General features: G+C 40.1%; 1 protein-coding gene across 4 annotated transcripts in view; it reads left to right on the top strand.

The window, feature by feature from the left end:
- EMCN (endomucin) overlaps positions 1–15,064 on the top strand; it is a 73,034-nt gene extending 57,970 nt beyond the window's left edge. For all 4 annotated transcript variants that reach the window (XM_059844180.1, XM_059844176.1, XM_059844175.1 and 1 more), the window contains 3 exons: positions 873–934; positions 12,006–12,068; positions 13,331–15,064. In XM_059844180.1, the coding sequence (XP_059700163.1) occupies positions 873–934; positions 12,006–12,064 (121 nt within the window). In that variant the 3' untranslated portion in view covers positions 12,065–12,068; positions 13,331–15,064. The remainder of the gene's footprint in view (positions 1–872; positions 935–12,005; positions 12,069–13,330) is intronic.
- The last annotated feature ends 1,160 nt before the right edge of the window (positions 15,065–16,224 follow it).

Here is a 16,224-nt window from a genome sequence, read left to right as displayed (position 1 = left end):
TGTCATCATTTGCCGCCCCAAAGAGAAATACCCTGTTGAAAGTGCTGCACTTGCAGTTATTGTAGACCTGTATGCATGATAAGCAGCTGTTTCAGCATGGATAGAAATGTGGCGGCTCTTAACTGTTTTGCAATTGATCCTTTTGGAGTGCCACAGGACTCACTTGCCCAGTCTTTTTTTCTTTTTTTTTTCTACTTTTTACCCCATTGATTCCTTTCCTCTACCCCCGTATCTTTTCCCACCCCACTTCTTTTGTTCATGTTTTCTCTCTTTTTAACATGTTTCCTTTTTATTCTGGATTATTTATATATATATATATTTCACTTGTTTCCCATTATATCACGTTCCTCTATCCCATCTTGTTTCCACTAGACCATTGGCATAGTTGAAATAGTAGTGGCTTAAGGAGTGTGAGGAGAGGGAAACTGAGAAAGATCCATTAGAAAATAAAACTAAAGGCCATTGAGCCTGGCAGTGGCCACTTGCATGGCCAAAAGCAACATTTAGGCTGCTGGTTTACTTGGTAGCCCTGACTCCCTGGACATCTGAAATGGTCCTTCTTTGCAATTCAACATGGCTAAAAGGTTTGCATTGACAGAAAAAAATATTCCTCCTTTTCCCTCCTCTTCTGTGTAGTCCTAGATTAACCCTGGAGTAACGAAACCTGATTCATTACATATTTTAAGAGAAAGGTATTTTCAGAGATGTTGGCATATGGTATTTTCCACCACCTGACCCCATGCAAAGTCCATTTTAAGCCTGCCAGTTTAGACTGGAGTAGGTGCTGCCTCCTCAGGACCAAAATCTTACAGTTTTGTTTGGACACGACCAACATGTGTGCTGACTGCTTAAATGTTCTCTGACTTCAACAGGGCCCAGTCTGATAAAGAAGGAGTCAAACTTCTTTCTGTGAAGACAGCTTCTTCTGAGACTGGTGAGTGTTTCGTTGTGTGTATGTCTGTTTCCCTGTCTCAGAGAAGAGCAGTTTTTGGGATGTCATTTCCAATAGCAAACCCATCCTCAGTTCCTGTCAGGTCAAAGTCACTGCAAACAATTCTTCTGCAGAGCGAATCCCCAGACTGTGATCCTGTAGAGCTGCTGTTCAGCTGTACTGTGTGTGCTGTCAGTATTTGGGAGTAAGAAGTATGACTGGTTTAGGAAAATATTTTATTTAAATCATTGATGGTAAGTGATCTAGCTAGGGATGTTCAGGAATAACAGTGATCATGGTATTTATCAGCTAGATCTGGCTGTACAAGGAAGTTTGAAGACTGGTAATATCAGAATCACAGCATGTTCTGAGTTGGAAGGGACCCTCAGGTGAACTTAAGTGAATGGCCCATGTGAAGATCAAACCCACAACCTTGGTGTTATTATTACCATGCTCCAAGCAAGGGAGCTAATATCTCAGGGATCAAAAGGTTTGGGAGCCAGTGCTGTAAGTAATCAGGATTCTGTTGGAGTTGGTGTCAGCAGTGTTCAGTCAGCCCCATATTCAGTCACCCTCTGCATTCAAAATCCTGCTCTCATTGCAAATCCCCCTGTCCTGTGCTTCAGCTTCTTACAAAATCTGTGGTAATAAAGCCTAAAGGAACAAAGGTTACTGATAACATACACAAAAGAAAGAAAAATCTCTAAGCAAAGAGATGGATGCAGTTACAGGTTCTGAAAAAAAATGGAGAGGCACAAAATAAGACTGAGGCAGAATAGAATTCTTACTAAACAACCAAAACCCCTAAATCTCTCATGGTAGAGCTAGTCATGGTGAAACTTCACACCTTCACCCAACGCTTTCCCAGTCATGTAGGTCCCACCTCACCTGCAAAAGTCCTTCCAGAAAAGCAGTGTCATACTTTCTACTTTTTAGGTATAATACTCTTATTTTGTTTTTAAGCTTTTTGGCCATCTGTTTCTCCTACTGACATTTCTTAGTCTGACCAATAGCTGCTCTCTCCTTTTCTCCAAATCCTTGGGAAGTCCTCTGAAATACAGCCCTTCACCTGAACTATCCTCTGCTTGCTGTAGAGGCACAGTTTGGACTCTCCAGCCTTCTCTGCAACTCCCAGAAGCTTCTGTGCAACTCAAAACAGTCACAGGGCATCTCTGGCAGCCCTTGCAGCAAACCAGAGTTCTGCAAGGTCCCCATCCTCTTGACACAGAGTTAGGGGCTAGAGGAGGACAGGAAGGGCCTGCTCCATCACAAGACACATCAGTTCTGTCCCACTGCTGCTGGATAAAGGCAAACTACACTTTGGCACTTTAGAGGCTGCAACTCAGAGCTTCATGATTTGGGAAATTTTTTTTTTTTTTTTTTTTTAGAGAATGTCTTTGGGAATGGACTTTCAGCTTTATTTGGATTATCGAGTTGTGTGTATGTTTTCTTAAAGTTGCACTTTTTTGTTTGTTTGTTTGTTTGTTTTGAAAGCTGAATGAAGTTAGAAACCAATTAATGGACAATTTTTGATTGATTCTGCCCTCATGCTGTTGTATTGCAATCATGCCATTTCAAAAACAAAGTGACTTCATTGACAGTAGCAGAATTGTTTGTGGTTTAAAGCAGGGTAAATGGGAAAAGACACAGGCTCAGTTTGGGTTTTTTCTTTTCTTCCTTTTTCCACAAGACGAGCTCTGTTGCCTGTTATTTCAGCTACTGGTTCACCAAATATCTGAGCATCTTCCATCCAGATGCTTGATATTCTTTTTTACTGAACTATGATATGTGCATGCTATAATTAGAAGGCTTAAGTCATAACCACTTAGAAGACAAGATTCTTGCCCTCTTCTCATTAATACAATCCTTATTTAAACTAGCTGCCATTTTCTCTTGAATTCTTACATCGTTATATGCTTAAAATTAAACATGCTTTCACTGAAATTGAAGTCCTGCTTTTGCCTAGGTTTTTAGAGTCACTTTTCTTCTTAAATTAAAAGCACTCTGGCAGAGGGGTCTGTTTCTTCCAGAAATATTTGACTCTCATACAGGAATTTAAAATATGGTAGGATGCCTCCCCATTTGAATCAGATTTACTTGCTTTATTAAAAGCTAAGGCATAAATGCAGATGCTTCTCATGGTACACAAGAACTGCCTGACTCTTGGGCCTTCTCACAACTACTGGCAACAACTGCCCTGCCTAAAACTTCTTTACAAGTGGTGTTCTTTTTCCTTGGCCCAGTTGTTTAGAAAGTGTATGTTGTGGCTGTGTCTGTACGTACCAACAAAACTACAAAAAGTAGTGAGTAGAAAGGCTGAACTAGAAAGATCTAAAGAGCAGCCTTATCTTCACAGGCAGGGCTACATCACCCTCTCACTATCAATAGGCAGCTCCTCCCTAAGGTCAGGCATATCTTCAATGAAGTTATGCTTTGATATGTATTCGAATTAAGCTTTATTAGAAGTATACATTCTTTTTTTTTTCCTTCATTTTTGCTTTTCATTCAAAACAGAAGACTTTGAGATTGTATAATTTTGTAAAATATATTCAGGACAACTAGGCACCTACAAACTGTTCAAGCAAGCAACTTAGAAAGACCCTGTGTCAGTGTTGTGCATAGATCTTGATCAAAGGTTATGGTGAGTTTAATCTTGCCTTCTTTTATCTGTCTAAAAACCATGCTAGCTGCACATAGTTGAAAGAGATGTATGTGTCCAGAGGGCTGTTTATCCCATCTGCCTTGGACATCTATCTTGAGCTGGAATGGGCTGATCTGTGGCAGTCCACTGACTCCTGAAGGATCCTATTTTAGGACTTCTACAATTAAGTTGTGAATATGAAATGAAAGACAAAGAAAAGACTCCATTTTCCAGACGTACGGCTGAATTAAATCTAATCAAGAATATTATTTCAAATACCTGCAATTAATGTGAAAGATTGCAGGAAAAGAATAGTTTTCAATTAAGCCTGGACTAAAGTAATGTTTTTAATGGACTAGTATCATCAAGAGAACTAGGTAAAATGGAGCTTTAGTATTGTCATTTTTTATAACTCTTCTTAGAAAGATGGAATTGCTAATGGCCTTGAGCTCTAAGGCACAGCTGGTGTAGAATGGATCTAAAGTATAAAACCACAGAAAACTAAACTGGACTCAGAAAATTTTTCATGCATGTTTATCAGTGAACTGCAACACCTGATGCAACATAAGTGCCTGCCTTCTTGCATCTTACTTGAAAACTCAGCCTGGATAAAAATTGTCTCAAAAGTTTCACACTAATGTACAAATGCAGGACTTTTGGGCAGCCATTTCATGTTGATGGTACCCAGGCTCCCCCTGGAAGAATAAATGGTCTTTTAAAATACAGCGTTCTAGAAAATCTACCTGCAAAAATATTTGTGTGTGATTCAACACAGCCCACAGAACTGCTCCCTTAGCTTGTCAGTGATAGTTTTATTTCCTGAGAATATAAGATGAAGGGTTCTAATTGATGACTAAGAGATCAATACCATCAGCCATGAGGTTAAAATATTGCCTGTCTTGAAAACAGGCAATATTTTAAAGGGGTTCTTGGGTATGACACTGAATAACAGCAAAGGTATTGATCACCTTTTTAGGACTCATGAAAAATATTGAGGGATGGAAATTTCTGAGTTACAGAAAGGTGGTGAATAGAAATTTGGGTAAGACTGCTACGTACAGGTGTATACTGTGTGATAGAAGCATTGATATCCTACTTCAGAATTTTATTGCATGGCCCTAGCCTGGAATAGCTGTTCTAGAGAAGGTAAAATGTGTGAAAGGCCTTTTTAGGAGAAGCACACCATTTCAATATTTAATGTAGGGTCTCATAGGGATGTGCAGGTGGCATAATATCTCAAACATGTCAGGTATAATCCTGGCACCTAAGCATAAGCTGATCCAATAAAGCATGATTTATAACCAGACTGAGCTCTTTTGAGGTGAAAAGGTAGGATATGACTTACTTGACTTGTAGACATATTGCCTGTTCTGCACTGAGTTTGCTGAAAGGGTGTTAAATGTGTCAGAGCTGAGGTAGCTCAGATTTTGGTGAGGCACCTGAAAAGGAAGGTGGCTGGAGAAGGATTTGTGGCACATGTCTGCATTAGGGCTTCCCGAGATGCCCACTGTGGACAAAAAAATGAAAATTCAAGTGTTGTTACTAAACAGAAATGGGAAAATGTATCAGGCAAGGATGGATATTTGGGAGACACTTAACCTGTTCCATTTGAAACCCCTTTAACTTATTGCAATCACACTGAAGAAAGAGATCAGTTAATACCTAGAGGTGCTCTCTGATGGCAGTGCAGTGCAAAGATAGCACAAACCGAGGAAGCAGGAAAACTTAATTTCTCCATATGCTCCACATATCTTCCCAAAGCTGCTGCTGTTCAACAGTAATGATGGCCTTTGAGCTGTTCCCTGCTGCTTCAGCTGAATGTGCCTCAAGACAACCCACTGCAGGGCTAGGGCTTGGACATGGAAAATCCTGTGGTGTTCTGAAACAGTCTGGTCAGATGACAGTGTCTTCATCACTGCTTTCCATAACCCTGCTGAGTTATGGAAACTCAGTGCTGAGACTAATTGTTCTGCCTCGCTCATCAAACCATAGATGTGGCTTTGGTACGATGGGACAAATCAGGAGCTGGTGCAGACCTTGTTTCCTGTTATGCTGAGTACATCTGAGCATGAGCCATGGCATTTAGGTAGGTAAGACATCTTTGGGGTTTACTTCATTAGGGACACAGCCCAGGGAAATTTACCCCTGTGAGGGTGCATGACTCCATAGTGGGCCAAGAGGTTTCTTAACATGCATTGGGACTTTGACCTCTTTCTCATTATGTCTAGGATCTGTATGGATGTCTCTAGGAGCAGGTGAAGAATCTGAGTCACTAGATGAGTCACTCTGTCAATAGAAATTCCCTTCCCTCTTCCACTTCCTTGCAGGATAAGCAGTGTAGGTCAGTGAAGAGCAGTCTGCTGGCCTGCTGTGTGCTTAGGAGTGGTAAGAGTTGGTGCTCCTGCTAAAGTAGGGTATGATATTGATTCCTTCTGTTTCCTTGTCTGAGATGTAGTTTTGGGGTCTTATGTTTTTTCCCCTGCGAGTACAGCACCTAGAAGCTACTTTATAAAAAAGGGTCCCCTTGCAACAGAGAAAGATACCAAGTATCTCCTTCCCTCTCCTTTTCTTTCTCATTTGCTGATACTCTATTTTTTTTAACCTCGTGTTGTATAATAGCCTGAAGTTCTGTTTCTTCTTCACAGGAAATGTAGAATAAACTTTCTTAGCTTGTGGTTGGACTCCGTTTGTGTTTACTCACACCACAAAGTTCTGACTGCACACACTTCCAGCTGAAACTTTTGGACAAAAATGTTGTCAAAAACATAGTCAAACTGTAGTCAAAATAGCATATGTTTCCTTCTGTATTTCTAATTTGGTTTGTGGGCTGTGCATATTTTCAAGGGTTTTCTAAGCAGTCTCTTACATTCAGCCTGCTGAGGGTCAGGTGATGTTTTCCACTGGGAAGTATTTGCTGACTTTCCAGCCTGCAGTTTTCTGAGATGCTCCTTGTGAGGGAGACACCTCCTGCCCTTTGCTGCCTGATGAGCAGGAATTGCCTTCCTGTTCTTCACCTGAACGTTTCCACACACCCTCTCTCTGCCATGGTGGATTGTTCAGACCCCTCTGTCGTGCTGGCAGTGGTAAGGAGCAGTTTGCAGGGAAATGGTGAAGTGTGTGGCAGGGGAGCTGCAGCACATTGCAAGTGCTGGACCCACTGGCCCACACCAAACCCAGCCACTGGTTCCCACTTAATGCTGCTCTCCAGCATCTTTCTTTTAGTTCAGTCTGGTAAAAATAGGCATTTTGATTCCTGTGTCTGCAGAGGTAGTTTTATACTTTTATAAAATATTGGCTTCTGCAATCAGATTTTATTAAAAGCTTGCTTTAATTCTTTGCTCCAAATCTGATTGCCACTTACAAGCAATTTCTCAGCAGCAGATATTACAGTGAAATAACAGCACAACTAATTTCTTCTTATAGACAATGTAATCTGGCATGCAGTACAACCCATTTTTTATATGAAAGACTGTTTTTACATCCTTTTTCTTCCAGCTTTCCCAATAATGTCAGAGGGCTTTGCCCAGGTCAAAGACTTTCTGTACTCATAGTACTCAGTCTGTACTCTCTATTATGTCATGACGTTCTACAGACTATATGTATTCTGAATAATATATTCAGATTCTGAATCAAATGTGGAGGGGCAGGACGAGAGGGAAAATTGTAGTGAGATTAATACAATATCCTTCTACAACAGAGAGACAAAATAATGTTTGATTCAGAGCTTCAAAACTGATCTTATTGCAATCTGTAATTTCAGCAGATTGTAACCATTACTTATTCACATACGTTGGCATCAGAATGCAACATTAATGATTGGAAAAGGGTATATTTGTGCATGAAAAATCATAACAAGTACTGCACAAGTGAAATTTTAATTAGGAAGAAAACACTGCATTTTCACTGCAGCACTCTTTCTTTTCTGGTTATGTTTCAGCTTGGAAGAGCCCTAAGTAGCTGGGTACTAAGTCTACTTTCTGTGCACTTAAATATGTTGAAGGATGAGGATTTATAAATACAGGGTTTTTTTTCTTGTCCATCTTCCTTGTCTTTATCCTTTTGAACCACAACCAGAGGAGGAAGTGTGCAGGGCGTATTGGATCAGACCCAGTGCCTACACTGCCAATTTCTTTGGATGGATCAGTGACTGAGGCTCTGGCAGAAGTGTTCAAAGGGTGCCATGTGAAGGCTGTGCGTATGAAAGACCCGTGCTGTATTGTGCAAGTTGTTAGTGCACCAGCTCCTTTAGTATTGAGGCTGAGGAACCATCAGCTGAACCAGCTGTACCTGCTGGGACCCTGGATCTCTGTAGCCTCAAATCCAGTCAAAAAGGATTTCTGAGTGTGGCTCACATGAGGTGAAAGGAAGTGTGACAAACAGGAAAGGAGTCCAATAGCATGTCCTACACCATAGTCTTCCAGCAGCATGTGGCTAGGAGACATCTTTAATCAGGCTAGTTATCCTTGGTGTTTCATAGTTTTCAGTGGCTTTTAATTCCACAAATTTGTCTTGTTGGCTGTGGTATCTGCAGCCTCCTGCAGCAATAAACCTGACAGTTTAACTACAGATCTGTCTGTTCTATGACAGTAATAGAGACTTCATGATGCCTATGTCTTGGTTTTTGCAATACAATTTCAGACAAAAATCAACAAACAGATGCAACACTGGAAGATCAGGAAGAGAATATAGGGTGTAATGGCAGACTTTGCATGTCACCTAAAACTTCCATGTCAGAATCTGATTTTTTTCTGATTTTCCCTTTCATGAAAGGGAATAAAATCTTGTGATTTCAATGAGGATTGATTAGGAAAGCTTCAGGCCAAATTCCTGCACTTCAGGTCCTCCCATTGGCTTTTCCTTGCTTTCACCTGGTATCAGGTTTTATTTTTTTTTCTTTTGAAATTTCAATTCTTCTGTTTCTCTTCTGTCTCTATGTTTCCCTTTCTTTCCTGATTTTAGGGATTTCAAAAGGAACAATTTGGGCAAGTTTTGGTCCTTTTCCCTGCACCACATTTCATCTTATTGCAATTGGTTGCAGTCACTCCATTTCAGTTTTCTGAATTTTTCAATTTCATTTTTCATTGACCATATCTCCTTTCTGGATTGTTTGTTCAATCTGTCCTCCAATTTCAAGATTTCATTCCCTTTTGGAAATTTATTGCCATAGCAGCCATCACATTGGATCAACTAATACCTTATGCAAGATACTGAATATCTATATCGTGAGAAGTTGATGGTTCAAGTTTCTCCTGATATATTCCATCTCCTGGTGCATAACACTAGAGCTTGTGTGTCACCCTCCCCTAAATACATAATCCAGAATAAATAAGATCCCAGTGTTTTACTCATGATGTTGTGCAGCAATTTTGCTCTTGTTGATTTATTTTGTGGAACTATAGCCTTTCTCTTTCAATGATGGCCTCAGGCTGTGCCAAGGGAGTTTAGATTTATATTAGGGAATATTTCTTCACAAAAAGGGTTGTTAAGCATTGGAACAGCATGTCTAGGACAGTGGTAAAGTCATCATTGCTGGAATTGTTAAAAAAAAAAAGTGTGGATGTGGCACTTGAGGACATGGTTTAGTGGTGAACATGGAGATGTTGCTGGGTTGACAGGTGGACTTGATGATCCTTAAAGTCATTTCCAAACTCAACAATTCTATGATCCTGTGACGGCCTTCAAGGCCTTGTAATGTGTCTGTGTAGTAATTATATACCTTCTGAACAGAGAGAGACATAATTCTCCCAGAATTTTAGAAGGTGTGGGAAACTTAGAAGAAAAAATTCAAGCAGTTAATATCTTTCTGTAACCATTGTTTATAAACATAGTTCTCCAGAGTGTGCTATTCATAGTTCACCAATAGTGTGAGAGAAAATTCCTAAAGACCAATCAAGTTTTAAGTCCACCATTATTTCTATAAAAACTGTAGATTTCTAATAATAAAGTGTCTTTTCATACCTTCTAATAATAAAGTCTCTTTATCACCTTTAACTATCCCCAGTACCTCTTCAGTGATATATCTGGACTGGTTGAGCACCTCCACTGCACCCTGTATTTTCTCAATCAGCAAAATATTCAGTGTGAAATTATTTCTTCAATCTATTAAAATGCCATCTGTTCTAACAAACTACTAAACACGAGTATTTGTTTTTCATTTCCATTATGGGAAGCAAGGTTCAGTCCGTTTGTTTTGGTGGGTGATGGTTTGGGGACAAGTTTGGGTCTTGGAATCCCAGTCTTGGAATCTGTTTGTGTCAGTTAAGGCTGTTTTGAGATCAGTATAAATGTTTTCTTACTTGCAGCTAACCTGAATGTTCTTCTTGGTTTGCCCTCTGAGTTGCAATGAGTGTTTAGCAGAATGTCAAACTGCTGAACCATTGAACTCCAAAATTGATCTGGACACTTCTCTGTGTAGTTTCCAGGTGTACTGCAGCCCTGTGTCTAAACCCATCCACCACCCTTTTTATCTCTTGAACAGGGAGCACCTGTGACCACTCCTTCTCCAGTGTATAATCATTGTCTCTTTATCACTGAATTGTTGGCTGGCACTAACGATTTCAGACATTACCATGCAATTATCTTCAGGCATTTTTGCAAGCATGGAGCAGCCATAACTTCCTTTGGTTTCCCAAGGCTTGCAGGCTCCTGCCCTCTTGGAAGTGCAGCAGCAAAGCAACATAGAACATCCCTGCCTGCATCCATCCTCAGCAGACACTGCTATTGTAGGGGGCCATTGTCCCAGGCAATAGCTGGGGGCAGTCCCCTGTTCCAGGGATAAGGGGTATAGCACCGGGACATTTGGAGAGGGCGTGTGAGTGTCTGTGCGCTGCGGTCTCAGGCTCTGCAGAAAGGCAGAGTTGTCCCTCTGGCCCGGCCACCACTGTTGGCAGGTGCCTCTCAAGCACTCTGGTTCTGCAGCCAGTGCTGCTCCCCCTCTCCATGCTCTGATCCACGGTCTATTGGCACAAAAGAGATATTGTCCAGGCAGCTCCCTTACTCTGGAGCCTGCCCTTAGACATGTTGTTTTCCTGGGGTGCTGCCATGTAAATCTGTCTGCAGAACAACCAGCTGAGAGTGGAACTGATAACAAAGTACCAATATTTATTACTACTGTTGGATTTTATCTTCTGCATTGTAATATATTTCTCAATTAATTTCTCCAGCACCTTGTTTTTTAAACAGTTTTGTCAATTTCTCTCTTCAGTCCCCTATTTAATCTTCTATTTCTGTGTATTAAAGAAGGAAAATAGAAACATGCAGAAGGAAGAATAAAAATAAAAAAAGAAATGAGAGTTCTTGAAAATCTCATTCCTTTGCTATTATAAAACTGTACAATATTTGAACCGGTTCAGTTTATTTTAGCTTTTCAGTACAAGATTTTTATCTAGCAAAAATATTTCACCTACCAAAAACATGTCTTACTAAGATATTCCAGTCTTTTCCTAGCAAAAACTTGTGCTTTCCTTTGCCCTACCTAAAATTTGACATAAGAGCTTCTGAAACTCCATCTCAGCAGCACTTCAGAATTATTTTAAAATATTTTTTTTCCAAAATTGAACACTTGGGAAGTGAACACCATTCCAGCACACTATTGTTGAACAGTTTTCAGCAGATACCAAGTCTTCTACTCATCCCCAAAAAGCTGCACTAAATTAAAGAGCCTTTTTTTGCTGTGAAGAAAAGCTGTCTGAAAACTATTGATAAGTCTTTTCCATTGTCTTCAGAAGTGCAACTATTTAATTTGGTTGCTAATTATTTAAATGCCTAATCAGTGAATTTTTTCATGATCCTAATTTGTATTACAATTTGCAATCCTAGGCCATTGATCATTTATATGTTTTTAATACATATTCACTTCTCCTGGAATGTAATACATCATTTCCTTGCCTCTCATGCGGGCATGAGAAATAAATTGTCTCCTGCAGGTGAGCAAGGAGGCAGAAGAAGATATTTGGGTTTTCCTGCCCTCATGCCTGTTTCCATGTGGCTCTGGCTTCTCCAGAGAAGGAATATTGAGAACTGTGTCAAGCTCTTAAATGTTCATCCATCTGCTTTGGAGGAACTGAGCTGATGTCAGTGTTAGAGGCAAAAATTAATTTTATAGTTCTATCTTCTTATTTTTATAATTCAATGTTCTGATCATAGCTATAAATTAATTAAAGTCTTATTCCTCTTCAACCCCCTTGAGAACTGCCTTGGAAGATACATTGTGGTAGTAACCCAGCATTAATGAGCAAATCACAGGGGAAATAATCTATAAAATAGGAAGAGTGGTAAAAAACTATTTTGTGGACAGTTTTTGCTGTGAAGTAAATCTGACAAGGAGACTGGTTAGTTTGTACACTGGTCAGTGATGGGTTCCTGCTAGACTCATCTCCATATTTATCTGTCTTTCCACGTTTATCTGATGCAAATGTATTTTCTGTTTCTTAGGAGAGCAGTCATCTCACGGGAAGAATAAAGCTCGGCAACTCTTCACATCTCAGCAATAAATAAGTAAGTTTATAGCCTTTGTTTTCCATCCTGTAACATTAGTGTTGGTTAATCCCTTTAATACTTTTTAGTCTCAATATTGTGCCATGTAACAAAAAAAAGGGTTAAAAATGCAAGCCAAAAAGAGAAATTACTTTATAATTGGCAGCAGCCTCAAGGAAAAGTGGCTTAAACAAAGCTCAGCTGGAGCACCCCATGGTGACTGGATTCACAGGCAAACTGAGGGGCTGAAGAAGCTGCCAGCCTTCAGACAGACCTTTATAAGGAAGAGCATGTGATTTCAATTGTTCATCTTTTCCTGGATGTAAACCTCTGGGTGAATTTTCTTTTTGTTTGTGTGAGAAATAATAGATTTTTAAGGGCAGATCCTATTTAAAAAAAAAAAAAAAAAAAGAAAAGAAAGAAAGAAATTTGGTACCCCGAAGTTTTTTACTCCTTTTTTTTTTCCCGTGAAAAATCTGAATATTTTTCACTTCATGCAAAAGCCAGGAGTTTTATTGAGGTGGTTTATTATGGCCTGAAATCCTAGGTGGTTAAATTATAGCAAGTGCTGGATGGTATTTTTATGCATGAGAGGGCAGAGACCATCAGAGCACTCTGAAACACAGGTTTTGATGTGGGTGCTGAATTTTCCTTCATATATGAAGCTTTGTCAGGGACCACAATATCCACTTCCCATGGAGCTGCTTTTCTCATTTGTGGAGGAGAGCTGTGGTCCTTCGCTGAGGGTGGGAGAAGGAAGCAGCCGTGGAAGGGCCCTGTGTGACCAGGGTGGAGCAGGAGGCAGGGGACAAGGATGTCCTGAGGAACTGGGTGTCACAGCGTGCGTGGGATGGACCCCACAGAGGCTCTGGCGAAGCCCAGACTCCCCCCAGTACTGTAGAATGAAGCCCTTCTAGAACAGGTCCCATCAGTCTCCCCTGAGAAATACCTGGTTGACCTGAAATGTGAAGAACATCTTTGATGGTTTTGACCTATTCTCCTTTCCCCTAGGTAGAGACTGAACTTTCCTGATGCCGTTAGTAAGGACAAAATTGCCTCCTTTGTTCCTTGAATTAGAGCAGCAGAATGCAGTTTTGCCTACATTACTGTAAACCCAGAGGTGGTTCAATTTGTGTGCACCCAGGACAAGAGCCTGGACAATAAATTTAATCCTCATTGTCTATCCCATACTGGATTAATTCTGTCTTCCATTTTAGCTTACTCTTATGATCCTGAACAACCTTACCTGGAATAATAATCTTGAGATGCTCTTGTCATTTCAGATGTGAAGCAGCCTGTTTTATCACAATATGCAGGAACATCTCACCAAAGTTGTGTTTCAATGGGAAATGTGGAGAAGCTGAAGCTTTTTACCATGAGGACACTTGTGTTAATGACCAGGTTTTGACTTCTAAATCTCAAGCATCTCCTTTCCCTTCTGGAATGACATATAATTTTTTGATGGTGTAATAACTGGTATACCGTGTATATTTATTATTTTCACATATAGTAAAAACAGGGAAACAAGGTTGAAGAGAATGTAAAAACAAGATGAGTGAAGATGATGTAAAAATTTGATGATGTTTGCATAGTAGCTACCAAAAATGTTTTCTGCACACACAGGAAGGAATATGTCAGCATACTTTGGTGAACCTATGGTAGCTAGGGATATTTTAGTTGTATGTAGCAGAATGCAAACAGGACCTGACCCTTGAAACAGGACTGGGCAAACAGCCACTATGAAAATTAATTCAGTGATTTGCATGAGATTCCTCACTGCAGCACATGATTTGCTCGTCATAAGTGTTTACAGGGTGGGATGCCTGGCTGAGATGCTGAAGTGTGTGCTTCTTTTTTGTGAAGGGAGGAATATAGCTTGTACTGAGGCTCTTTGAAATTCTGTAAATTACTGAACGTAATGCTTGCAATGTAGCAGGCAATAGCTGTTTTTCACCTGTTCCTTGGCTAATTGCACTATGCGTGCTGCAGATATGACTCCCATATAGCCTGGGGCACACAGTGGGAATCAGCAAGGTAAGCAATTTCACAGATGAACCTTCTTCCTTGTGTTCTGAGTAATGCATGGGATTCCTGCAGGTTATTGAATAACTCTGGAAGTTCAAAGAGTGTTTCAAGTGCTAATTACAGACACTTAATTTGTACAGAGCCGGCAGTTCCAAAATATCAAGTAGTGCTTCTGCCTGCATGTACCCTACCTTTCTAGAACTATAAATGTTTGAAAGTTGTATTACTGTGAGCATCTGCTCAGTCTCAATCCACTGACTGTAGCATTCCAGGAATTACCTTGTTTTAAATTGGGAAATGGAAAGAAGACAACTGGTGGTCTAAGTGCAGGGCCAAGATCCAGGACAGTCATCTAAGTTTTGATACCTATTGATAGAATGCTTTTGAGGAACTTTTCTCTCCAATTTCCTTCTCTGAAATATTAAAACTTGCTTAGCATGATGGTGAGAGATGGAGCAGATTTATTACTTCATGTCTATAGACAAATCTGAAAAGTGTTTATTTTCCTGTGCTTGGTCATTGCTCTTACTTCTGCTTTGGTGGGTCTGATAATCTTTCTTAGTGGCACCATGAGAGACTTTTGGTGAAGCTCAATAAAAGATGGGAAACTAACAAGTGTCCATGCTGCAGCTGAACTTACATGGTTCATTCAGGTATTCCTGGATCGCTTGTCTTCCTCAGGAGCAGAGAAGTCTTGGATGCCTACTTTGGAAAGATCAGGCCATCAAAAAAATGCTAGTTGGCATCTGCAACTATTCTGGTTCCTGATTGATGAGGTTTCCTTCAAAAAAAAGCAATCATTGTGGATTTTCATGTTGATTAAAAACCCAAGGTATTTTGTAGTGTATTGTATCATAGTGAAAGGACAGTAGAGAAAAGCAGAGAAATATTGTGACATATCTGTTTGGTTTTGTGCAAAATCTGTTCAGAAACTACCATGTCATGTCAAGAAAAAAAATTTACTGCCTATTAAAATTTATTATCTTTATAAAGTAGCTATCCTTTTCTGTTTGGAGAAATGCAATCCATTGCACATGTCTAGCACAGCTATTGCCCATTACTCTGCATTCCTGTTTCACAGAATGAGGTGGACCCTTCATGACAAGCCTGGAGAGCAGACATTAGATATTCTGGGTATGGTGGTGGCAGGGGCTCCGTGAAACCTTGCAGAAGGCATGCTGGAGGTGGCAAGTGGAAACTCCTCCTCATTACAATCAGTGATGGGGAGAGGACAGGCCTCTCTGCAAATCCTAATACTGGAAAAGTGAAAAACAACAAAATAGGGAAGGTGTTTGGGCTCTTCATGATAAGGGGCATGGCAGACAACCAAGCACTCATCAGAAGGCTGGGAAACATCTCTCGAAGAGACTGGCTTGTGCTGAGTGTGTATGAAGTAAAAGAGGTGAGTTCAGTGGACAGCAGAAATAAGAGCCTGAGATCCTCAAAACTTAAGGTAAAGTTCATATGAACTTCTGGTCTTGTTAAGAATCACGAAGGAATTTATGTTTTTGTGAAGGAGAGAAGACAGATTTGCTTGAAGGAGATCTGTAAAGCACAGAAAGGATTTGGAAGAATATTTGGGGCACTTTCTTTCTGCATAGTTGAAGGTGCTGGAATTGCCTTTAATGGGAGGTGATGAGCTGTCTGCAGAGAGAACTCAGTATTTAAAGAAGTTACATGCAATGGCTTAGGTAGATGAAAAAGAAAGGAAAAATCCATTCAGGTTGTCTGGCTCAACAGCTCCGCTGTTAATACGTGTCTAAAAGAGCCACTAGAGTTTTTCTAGTCACTAGGACATAAAAAAACCCCAAAAGTTTAAGTTGATCCTCCACTGTGAGGTTTGTCTATATAAGAATACTAGGAAAATAGATCTACATTTGTAAAAGTCTTCTTACCAAAGTTTTACTAAATCTTCTGTGGACAGTCCCATTTAAATTTAATGTTCTTCAGCTTCTGTGTCCTAATTTGCTAAAGTGAATGACATCCACTTCACTGTGGAATGAACATGCTCACAGAAATGTAATTAAACTGGATCTGCTTACAAATTAGTTCAGCTCATGAGTTACTTGTTAAACAAGTTTGTATGTCGAGTGTATGATTCTGATCTACATGTTACAATCCAAGACTACAGAATATATTTGGCTGTCAAAGA

The sequence above is a fragment of the Haemorhous mexicanus genome, chromosome 4, assembly GCF_027477595.1.
Source record: "Haemorhous mexicanus isolate bHaeMex1 chromosome 4, bHaeMex1.pri, whole genome shotgun sequence".
NCBI lineage: Eukaryota > Metazoa > Chordata > Aves > Passeriformes > Fringillidae > Haemorhous > Haemorhous mexicanus.
This window is presented reverse-complemented; position numbering and strand designations above follow the sequence as displayed.